This window comes from Onthophagus taurus, chromosome 10 (assembly GCF_036711975.1).
Source record: "Onthophagus taurus isolate NC chromosome 10, IU_Otau_3.0, whole genome shotgun sequence".
Taxonomy (NCBI): Eukaryota; Metazoa; Arthropoda; class Insecta; order Coleoptera; family Scarabaeidae; genus Onthophagus; species Onthophagus taurus.
Window position 1 is genome coordinate 5,762,829 of NC_091975.1, and position 11,562 is coordinate 5,774,390.

An 11,562-nucleotide genomic window follows, 5' to 3' on the forward strand; every position below is an offset into this window, starting at 1 on the left:
TTAAGTCAACTCTGCATTTTTATATTATCTTTTAAGAATGGAAATTTTGAAAGTTCTATCTCAAGAACCAAGTGAGATATAATGATGAAATAAAAACCATTTTAAAGCAAATTTAATGAAGAATTGATGTGCCATAAATAATTTCTTATTTCCCATAAACTTCGTTGTTATGACCTTTTTAAGTCAACTCTGCATTTTTATATTATCTTTTAAGAATGGAAATTTTGAAAGTTCTATCTCAAGAACCAAGTGAGATATAATGATGAAATAAAAACCATTTTAAAGCAAATTTAATGAAGAATTGATGTGCCATAAATAATTTCTTATTTCCCATAAACTTCGTTGTTATGACCTTTTTAAGTCAACTCTTCATCTTTATATTATCTTTTAAGAATGGAAATTTTGAAAGTTCTATCTCAAGAACCAAGTGAGACATAATGATGAAATAAAAACCATTTTAAAGCAAATTTAATGAAGAATTGATGTGCCATAAATAATTTCTTATTTCCCATAAACTTCGTTGTTATGATCTTTTTAAGTCAACTCTTCATCTTTATATTATCTTTTAAGAATGGAAATTTTGAAAGTTCCATCTCAAGAACCAATTGAGATATAATGATGAAATAAAAACAATTTTAAAGCAAATTTAATGAAGATTTGACGTGCCATAAATAATTTCTTATTTTTTGAAATTTTAAAGTCATATCTAAAGAACCAATTGAAACATAATGATTGTTACTGTAAAAGGTTACTGCACTTATACACAACTCATAAAATCAATCAACGACTATAATAATGTCTAAACACGTTGAGTTTTAAGCATCTCATTGCTTCGACCAGCGCATGTCTTGTACCCAAATTTAATAAACTAACGCAATATTGACTATATTTAAGATAGAGTGCTTTTGAAATTATTAAAGCTACAATATTTTTCTTTCATTAAAAAAAATAATAACTTGGAGGCGATATTTTGAAATGAGGTTTTAACACGAATTACTGTTCCAAATTGAAGCGATTACTTTTTTGTGTTTCACCACTAGCACCCAGCCGATAATTATAGGTAATCACGGAGTCGTTAATCGCGCACTCGTTGACGTGTAAAATAGCTGGAAAAACGGAAAATCACGGCGGAAATTCGCGTGATGTTAAGCTGGTTGATTTTATGCCTGATCAATCTAGGATGCATTAATTATATTTTTGTGTTGTCAAGTTGACACTTAACGCATAAATGCGAGCACAAAGTAGATGGTTCACCGTTCGTTAATCTTATTAATAATTCTTGCTATTCATTCTCTCGTAAATTCTCTTCATCCAATTCATGGTAAGATGTAATTGATATAATTAAATAAAATAATTTTTTTGTTAATTGTAAGGCAGATACACCAGAAATATAGATGGATATCAATTAGCAATCCCTAGGAAATTAAATAGAAATGGGAAGTTTTTATCATTTTCATTACCACATTTCTATAAACACAACGGAGACGAAATTTTAGATAACATTCAAAAGCGAAGGAGGAGAAGTATTGACGATGCCGTTCATTATGGTGTTTTAATAGATGGGGAATATCACAAATTAAGATTATGGCCAAATAGAAAATTATTATCTCCAAGAGCTATTATTGAAAAACGTAATCCTAATATTAAACCCAACGAGAGATACGTTCGTAGTTTAGATGGTGAAAAAATATGTCATTATACAGGAAAAATCCGAGGACAAAAAGATTCTAAAGTAGCTTTATCAACTTGTAATGGATTGGTGAGATATTTTCCATAGATACTATTACAGATAAAATGAATTTCGATCTCGTTTCAGGCAGGTTATATCATGAACAAAGGTGACAGGTATTTCGTTGAACCCTTAGAAGGGCATTCTCCTAATAAAAGAGGTCATCACGTTCACATGATTTATAAAAGAAGCACGTCAGAGCGAATACATAAACCTATTAAGCATTGTGGAACTGATGATGATTGGGCAGCTGCATGGAAAGAACAATTAAAAAGGAATTATGAATTGTACGGTGGATTTAGAAATGAATCGAAAAGAGGGTTACAAAGTATTCATAGACATATGGAAATTCTTATTGTTTGTGATAAAAGGTTTATAGAACATCATAAAAATGAAGATATTTTGCAATATATTTTAACTGTGATGAATATGGTACGATTTTTTATATTTATATATTTTAAAGTTAATTAACTTGCTCTAAACTTTTTGTATCCACTGAAAATATTCTTGTTAAAGCTCATCTTATCAACTTAAGCTTGTTTCCCTACGGTGTAGTATTTTATGTAAATGTTAAGTAAAAGTCATAGTACTTTCTTTAAGTAGTTAGTATACGCGAAGAAATAACAAAGTTTGTGTTTACCAAAGACTGTACTAAGAGAAGCGAGGTATTCGTGACTGCCCATCCACCAAGATTTATCGTGAACACTCAGGTTATAATTACAGACCAATTACCGTTTCCTAATGAAAGAAAGACTAATTGCTACCTTAGAAAATAATTCATTTTGTGTTTGGAACGATGTCGGAGTATCAAAAGATAAAAAAAAATTATACAAATTGATTTTAATCAAGCAGATTTATTGGCCGGTCTCTTCCCCCGACAATTAGTTGAAAACGTAGGAATTGAATTAATTCCACCTTAGATTAAGAACGCGGCTGCAATTAAAAAAGTAGAGGGAAGACGAGCCCCGCGGACGCCAGATGGAAGCAAACGGCCGAATTTCCATCGCAATTAACGGGCGAAGAAAGCAGCTTGGGAATTAAAAAGGGGGCGCAAAACAAGAGCCGATTCATATGCCAGGTGCACGACTCTCGAGGCCGACCGAAAGTTCTAAAGTTTTCCCGCTTTAAATATAACCGCTTTTCTGGATTAGCCTGCACAAAAAAAAGACTCGTTCGCTGGCGACTGTTTGCATACTAAATTTTCCTCAGCAATATTTATGAGAAAAGTTATTTTCGTGTACAACAGCACGGCAGAATCTTTTTTTTATAAAGAAACCCCACTCAACCACTTACCACAAGTTCTTATTTAATGAAACACCATTTTATTCAATCACGCAAAATATATGTTAATGAATGTCCTTTGGTTTACGATTTGAATTCAAGGATTCGAGTAAGATATAACTTAGAATTGAAGATGTTTAAATTAGAATTGAAGATGTTTAAATTACAATTGAAGATGTTTAAATTAGAATTGTGGTTTCGATGTTTACTTTCCAAAACAAACGGTGTCCTCTAATATATGTCAAATCCTAAAACCGAGTAACTCAAATCGTAACGGAACGTGCGCCACCACAATTACCTGACGGTGTTGAATCTAACAGCACCAGGAACTTACTTGTACAGCTGGTGGTGAACTCCGGCGTGAAAGCTCAAAGTTCGGACGAACTTCACCGCTCCATGCACTCCGTTCGTTCCACCACGTTACGTTTAACTTTAAAACTTAGCATAAAGGCCCCGCGGTAATATTTTAGTCGCCTGATGATGTCAATCCGCGTTCTCCAAATTCCGGGATAGGGGCACTCCTCTCCGGATATTAATAGTAAATTACACGCGGTGCTAAATCACCGCAGCCGTTGCGTATCTTGACGTAATGAATGCCGTCATGCGTCTTCATTACGCCGTCGTATTGTTGAGGTTTGGCAAATTAACGCAATGCATCGTCCCCGCGGTGTGATGTAATTACATTTATCTCTTATTTCCTTCAGGTTTACGATTATTATCACGACGCCACCGCCGGAAATCAGGTTGATGTTATTATCGTGAGGATTATTTACTTGGAAAAAGAAGAGGAAGAAATCGATCTTCTCATCAATCATGATTCGTCTAAAACTTTAGAGAGCTTTTGCAAGTGGCAAATCACTGTAAATCCAAAAGATATTCATAACCCAAACCATCACGACGTTGCTGTTTTATTAACTCGTCACGATCTTTGCGCTACTAATGGAGGAAGTTGTGATTTAATGGGATTAGCGTATGTTGGAACAGCTTGTAATCCAAATAAAAATTGTGGAATCAATGAAGATGCTGGGTTACTTTTAGGAATCGTGGTTGCACACGAAGTTGGTCACATGTAAGGTTTTAATTCACCTAAGTTATATAATTAATGAAATAAATTTTTAGAATGGGGTGTGCTCACGATACCCCTCAAGATTCGGGATGCGAATCGAAAGATTCGGAGGGTAGTTATCATATTATGGCTCCTTTCGTTCATTTAAACACGCGAAGATGGTCCGCTTGTAGCAAAACTTTTATGACCACACTTTTCGAGTGAGTTTTACGCCTTTAAACTTAATCCTTCTCACTTTTTACTTTTAGCAATGATTTAGGGGAATGTCTCAATGATGAACCAGAGGTATCTTTGTACCAATACGAAATGGTTTTACCCGGTGTGGTTTACGATAGTGATTATCAATGTCGACAAATCTTTCCGGGGAGCGAAACTTGCATAATCGATCCGATGAAGAGTTGTGAAGAATTACTTTGTCGAAAACCAGGGGAGGATTCTTGTAAATCAGATGGATCTCCGCCCGCTGAAGGCACCAAATGCGGCCCAAATAAGTGGTGTATAAAAATGAAGTGTGTGGAGGTTGGAGAAAGACCACAAGCTACAAATGGGGGATGGGGAGAGTGGAGTGACTTTAGTAAATGTTCGAGGACTTGTGGTGGTGGGGTTTCTTACGCATCTAGGAATTGTGATAATCCTATTCCAAAAAATGGGGGAAGATATTGTATTGGGGAGAGGAAAAAAGTAAAAATTTGTAACACCACGGTTAGACTGATAAATTTATTATTAAATCACAATTATTATTTTCTTTCAATTCCGAATAGCCATGCCCAGAAGGATGTCCTAGTTATCGAGCCGCTCAATGCTCTGAGTATAACAAACAACCATGGGAAGGAAGAATTTACGTTTGGTTACCATATCTTTTAATTGGTAAATTAAAATTAACCGCATTAACTATATAAGTCGAATTAATTTTTAGATAAACCTTGCGAACTACATTGTATCAATCAAGATAATGTTTACGTAAAATTAGCACCGCGAGCAAAAGATGGTACTAAATGTAAAGCAGGAACGCATGATATGTGCATTTCCGGTCATTGCGCTGTAATTTTTATCATTGTAAACACTAAGATATTTCCAACTTTTATTTTATAGAAAGTGGGATGTGATTTTCAAATCAATTCAAATGCGATAGAAGACATTTGCGGAGTATGTCAGGGAGACGGTACAACTTGTAAATCGGTTGAGAATACGTACGCTGGTCCACCTGGCCACGGTAAGTCCCTCAGGATCGATCCTTAAAAGCAGTGTTCTATATAAGGGGTTGGCGGCAATGGGGGCATTTTAAGCACCCCCGTGACAAACGACTAAAGGGCAGAAGGTTTCTTACCTCCTTCACGTGAATTACTGGGAAATTCGCCTCGAAATCTCGTCCTGCTGGTTAACTTAGGCGTTCCACTTAAGATCGGTGCGGTTCGTTGGTTGTTATTGCCAGGAGAGAACATTACTTCGCCTATTATGCAGTCAGAGAGATCCGGTGTGTACGTCATCCCTGGTTCAAAGGCTGCGGGTTGTTTGTGTAAATTAAAATAGATTTGCTCATCATTATTTATGGACGAGATGACTTCTGCGTCGCATAAATCAGCATAAATTAGTCGCGGTTTAGTAAACGTATAGAGACAATAGGTGGAGGTAAAACAAGGTAACAAATCAACTAAGATCTGACAAAAAGTCGCGCCGAAGGAATTCCATTTAGCGCGGGCTAATGAATTTCAAGTCCAGGTGTATATCACTTCGAATTGGATTCCTCGAGTATATTGCCGACGATAAAGCGCGCCTTAATGGTTATTAGATTTAGTCGCGGCATTTCGAAAATTGGACGCCTCAATCGTACATATACCCATAGGCCAATTTGAATCTTACAATTGCTTTTCACCGCAGAATACGTAAAGATCGTCGTCATTCCTAAGGGATCTAGAAATATTATAGTAGACGAAAAAGCTCCCTCCGTCAACACAATCGCCGTCAGCGATGAGGATAATAAGTATTATTTAAATGGAGAATTGTAAGTTAAAAATATCTTTTGATTTTATTCTAATACTATTTTTTAATTATTTAGTACCGAAGTTGTTGATGGCGAAAAGGATTTTGGGGGAGTTGAAGGAATGTACACTCATCCAGAACCGGGTAAAGAATTATTAGAAATTCATGGACCGCTTAAGAAAAATTTAGTGGTATACGTAAGTATAGCAACTTATTACATTCATTTCTTTTCGACCATATTTTTATGAAATTAAAAGATGAAACTTTAATAATCAAGAGAATCGATTCGGGAACTTGTTTTGTGGTAGATGTCAATGTAAAGCAAAGTGTCACAAGTAGTGAATTAACTGGAGCTTCACCAAAAGTTTCAAAGTGTAATGAGCTACATGTACCTTGTGCTTTGTAAGTTGAGAAGTCCCGTCTCGTTCCTTTCCTTCCACATTGACGAAACGCTTAAAGCCGAAACTTTGAAATTAAATTCACCTGCAGGTGGAAAAAGTATAACGCGATTTAAAAACTATTACTTCTCTTCTTCCCCGGAAATAGCATAGAGAGCAATTAGCCGGGATTCAGGTACTGCAGAACCATAACCATTATCCAGTTAGAAAGCTTCCCGTTCTCTAATAATCGCGACTCGCGACACTAAAAGTTAACGTTTATGGAATTGATACGACTAATGAAATTGAAGTAAAACACGTAGTGGTTTTCCGCCAAATTGGCTCGTTCGGGTTTGTTATTGTTACAATTCGTTAAATTGTTAAAACAATAACGACGTGACGAACAGGACTTGGCTCTCACGTTGTCGTTGCGTTCTGCAGTCTGAGGCGTCGTAAACGCTCGGAAAAGAGCCCTAAGGTGACAGTTCAACGCATTATCCGTCAGCGAGGTCTGCATAAATCACGCAGCTACGTCGTAACTCAAACTCGTAATATTACATGGAGATATATAATAAATTTTGACACGTCCTATCAAGGCGTGAAATGACTACTCCAAGAGGATAATTCTTAAATCTAACACTTCCGCCATTAAATCAACTACAAATTTACGGTATAAATTTTATACAGAGAATGAATTTCACTTAAAATGAAGTATAGAAAAATATATTTTCATAGAAACCTGGGCGTACCTACTTACTTTGTCCCACATAAAATAAAATTAAACATGTCTGAATATTTCTTGTTCTAGGTCTAATGTTAGTTCTAGTTTTACACTAGCACTATCACTAGAACTAACACAAGACCTAGAACTAGAACTAGAATCATTCGGGTTTAGCCGTCTTAAGAGACGTGCGGCTAAACCCGAATGTTTCTAGTCCTAAGTCTAGTGTTAGTTCTAGTGATAGCGCTGAATATTTCTGCTTCTAGGTCTAGTGTTAGTTCTACTTTTCGTTCAATAAACATATATATACCACCACAATCTAGCGCTGACTAATAATTAATACTAGAACTAACACAAGACCTAGAACTAGAATCATTCGGGTTTAGCCGTCTTAAGAGACGTGCGGCTAAACCCGAATGTTTCTAGTCCTAAGTCTAGTTCTAGTGATAGCGCTGAATAACAATTAATACTAGAACTAACACTAGACTTAGGACTAGAAACATTCGGGTTCTAGTGATAGCGCTGAATAACAATTAATACTAGAACTAACACTAGACTTAGGACTAGAAACATTCGGGTTTAGCCGCACGTCTCTTAAGACGGCTAAACCCGAATGATTCTAGTTCTAGGTCTTGTGTTAGTTCTAGTATTAATTATTATTCAGCGCTAGATTGTGGTGGTATATATATGTTTATTGAACGAAAAGTAGAACTAACACTAGACCTAGAACCAGAAACATTCAGGTTTAGCCGTGATTCTCTTAAGACGACCGAAAACTCAGGGTTATCATAAGAAATAAGTGCAGGGAGAGTGCAAGTGCATAGTAGTTTCGTAACTATGGTTACTGCATTCATATATTGCGAGTGATATGAAATTGCCGGTATAAAAAAAGGCAGAGGGGTCTTTAAAGGAGGTGAATTGATCGTGCGTCGTTCCAGAAGGAATTTAAAGCACTTACGCTTAACAAGGTCTGTCCGAAATCACCTAAAACCGTTGATCAACTCAACGACCAAGGAGCCGTCGTTCCTCAAACCGAGAACCGGAACATGCCTTGTGTAGAAAGGTCCGACGCCCAATCTAATAAAGCCCTAACATAAAATTGAAACAAAATCGAATTTGTCATACTTCATTAAGCCGTGTATCTATCTCGGAAACGTCGGGCGAAGCCGTAAATTCGTCGTACGTATACACGTCATTACATCTCGGAACGAAACCGGGTCCTATAAAGTGCAACAAACTGTGTATTATACGTACACTTCAACGAGGGTTTTGTATTGGAAACTTTAAAATCTGTAATAATACGTATTTATCAAATAACATAACGTGAATAGAAGAGAGATATAATAGAAGAGGAAGCAGGTATAAAAGGCGACCACCCCAATTACGTTTAAGATACGAAATAGAAATGCGAAAGACGAGGTCGTCATTAAGGCATAATGAAGAAGAGTACCGCTCCAATTCTACTCGTATCTGGAGCACTCCCATCGGCGCAATTGTTCCTCGAGCATTCCACCAAGTCCTTACATCCTTACATTTCATATAAGAACGAGATTAAATCACAATTTTTGAAATAATTTTTTCTTTACTAGGTTGTTTTTTATCAAGCAGAAAACGTCGGATATTTTTATAATTACGCAGAACCATCTCTTCATTCAAATTATCAACCCCATTATCATTGGGAATTTTTAGAATGGAACGATTGCTCCGTGAGATGCGGAGGAGGGACGCAATCTTCAGAACCGAGTTGTGTTGAAGAAAAAGCTGGGAGAGTTTCCGACACGTTTTGTCACAACATGGAAAAGCCTATTGCGATGGTAAGAAGATGTAATGACGCACCATGCAAAGTGAAGTAAGTTAATTAATAACAAAATTAATCACAATTTAATAACAAAAAAACTAATTTTAGGTGGAGAACCGGAAAGTGGAGTAAATGTACGGCTTGTAAAAACCAATCGGGTATTAGAGTTCGTGAAGTTGAATGTGTAAGAGAAAATCCAATTAGTGGAGCTGATGATATCTTAGTGGAAGATACTTTTTGTCCCCCTCCGAAACCAGGTACAAGAGAACTTTGCGACGCCCAGAAATCGTGTACGAAAAAGCGCGAAATCGAAAACGAAATTCCTTCTTACATACTCCGCGAACTTTGGTATCAAACAATCGTCGATTACGTTAACGCCGATTCAGCTGTAAGAAGAAGCATAATGAGCGCTCCACGTACGATGAGGACAATTAATCGAGATTTAAAACGTCACCTTCAAAAATCTCTCAGCACCAATCCCGATGAATGTCTTAAACTTCCGATGCGCACCAATCCAAAGAAAGAGAAGCAATTAAATAAAGGCGATTTACACGTGGGGACAATTATTCAAGATCGTATTCCAAACGACGAACTTAAACTGATTGAAATTCCATTGAAACAATTAGGGGTTTCAATGAACATCTCAGATTCGGTGTTTGAGAGTTTAGGAGAACAGGTTCCTGATACTTTAGATTTTGAACATAAAAGAGTTTGTACTGGAAAACAAGCGGCTGATAAATTAACAGCTGCGGCTCATATGAATAATACAATATAAAATTAATTTTTAAATTTATTTTTATATTTTTAAATAAAGTATTTTTTGAAACTGAAAATGATTTTTGAACAAGAGAATACCCATCCGTCTCATTGTATTCAGACTATTTGTTTTAGAAAATTACTCAAGAGCGAGTTCACGGAGAACCGTCATAAGGAAAATGTATAACTGGTTTACGTAGACGTCCTGTGCATTTCAGATGCTTCTGTCAGAATGCATCTCGTATTGTTTATTCAGCGTCGGGAGGGTTGATTGTAGGTCTTTCGTAGCTTATGAATCCCCGGACGCCTTTATGGTTATAATAAGAATAAAAAACCATTTCCATTCTTACCGCAAAGACGAAGTGGTTTTTCCTACCTACAAGATACCACACCCTTCGCAACCTAACAAAACAATTTGTATGAATAATGCAGCTACTCTCTCTTGAATATCTCTCGATTACATAGAAATAGTGTACCGACGCCAATTAAATTGAGAGAGTTAAAAGCATTCCTGTGTTACAATTATTTTTCAACGCGAAGGTTATCCTTAAAAATGAGCAAAATGAGACACTGCTCCTTGAAATACATTTATATTTTTCCGCAAGATTGTACAATATATACCATTAAAACTCGTCGCTTCCACAGTAGCATATCGTCAACAGAATAGTTGGAATAGCCACTGCCAATATCATTATATGTGCCATAGCTTGACAACTCAGCGGACGTCCTGCCTCACAGCAACATTGACAATCTGGTTCTTTATCCGCTTTACAACCCATTTTATCACGAAAAATTTTTTGATGGAGTGTTTCTTAAAAATAAACGTCACATTAAACATCAATCAAAAAAAATCGCAACACACTTGATATTAACGAAATGAAATATCAAATATAGTATTACAATAAATTAAAGTGCAATTACGCGTAGCTCAAATCAGTTCATATCGAAAATGTCAACCAAATTTGTACAATTGGATTAATTGCAAATTCATTGGATCTGAATATTGCATTAAATTCTGTACCTATATTAAACTAAACCCATAATCGACGCAGTGAAATTAATAGTTTCACAAAGCAATTTGGAAAATGGAAAATTCGATTAATTGGTAACGAGACAATTTTTTCGGTCGATTTCCTACGGCGACACCCGAAGGAACGTTTTCAGTTCGATTGAATTAATCCGGGGAATATGATTTTCCATCGTTAAGTTCGGGATTAAATAGTTTTGCAACGAACGTGGTTTATTGCAAAATTTCGCCGCCTTTAAAAGTGTTTTAAAGCGAGGCGTAGTTGCAAACGGGTTCCGCTTTTAATCCCGCGTCCCATTCGCTATTTATTTATACGATGTTTTACATGCATAATTACCGTTAATTGAGTACTAAGTGCGATTGGAATTGTATCACGTACGCCTGAAAGACCTCAGCTCTAATATATGCTAAGTCGGACGAGGCCCGTGTCGATTGTCACTATTTCTAACAGGTGGGGACCTCGTTTACGTAATTGGTTTATTAAAACGACCGAAATTAAAGAAAAATTAATAACATCTCAATCGTTTCGGTTTGTTTAACGGTTCTTTACAGAGTATGTACATCCAATTCGACACGTTGATATATTCGCGCCCCATCAATATTTATGAGATCCGTTGTAACGCCAAAACTGCCCCGATGCGGTCTATAGTTATACCGCGTAATAACAGGCATTACCATGAAATACGGGAGGCGCAGGTCGGATCTCGCCTGAATATTATCGTCAACGGACGTTTAGCGCAGCGCCTTGATACGAAAATTGGCCCACCAACGATTAAATGTCTGCAATTTGCCGCAGGAAAAGTAGTTCAACGCCAGTAACTAAGCCA

The 11,562-nt window shown here is 36.5% G+C and overlaps 1 protein-coding gene across 1 annotated transcript; it reads left to right on the top strand.

Annotated features, from left to right (window-relative positions):
- Nucleotides 1–1,210: 1,210 nt before the first annotated feature.
- LOC111413716 (A disintegrin and metalloproteinase with thrombospondin motifs 6-like) lies at nucleotides 1,211–9,779 on the top strand. Its single transcript, XM_023044782.2, has 13 exons — nucleotides 1,211–1,321; nucleotides 1,374–1,759; nucleotides 1,817–2,161; nucleotides 3,715–4,079; nucleotides 4,130–4,276; nucleotides 4,325–4,778; nucleotides 4,838–4,943; nucleotides 4,993–5,117; nucleotides 5,169–5,289; nucleotides 5,955–6,078; nucleotides 6,133–6,253; nucleotides 8,744–9,003; nucleotides 9,061–9,779. Exons 1-13 carry the CDS (start codon nucleotides 1,246–1,248, stop codon nucleotides 9,725–9,727), a joined length of 3,297 nt encoding a protein of 1,098 aa, XP_022900550.2. The 5' UTR covers nucleotides 1,211–1,245; the 3' UTR covers nucleotides 9,728–9,779.
- The last annotated feature ends 1,783 nt before the right edge of the window (nucleotides 9,780–11,562 follow it).

Coding starts and splice junctions, on each gene's coding strand:
- LOC111413716 (XM_023044782.2), top strand. CDS start 1,246: ATGGTTCACCGTTCGTTAATCTTATTAATAATTCTTGCTATTCATTCT. Junction 2,162..3,714: donor TTTTAACTGTGATGAATATG/GTACGATTTTTT, acceptor TATTTCCTTCAG/GTTTACGATTATTATCACGA. Junction 5,118..5,168: donor GCATTTCCGGTCATTGCGCT/GTAATTTTTATC, acceptor TTTATTTTATAG/AAAGTGGGATGTGATTTTCA.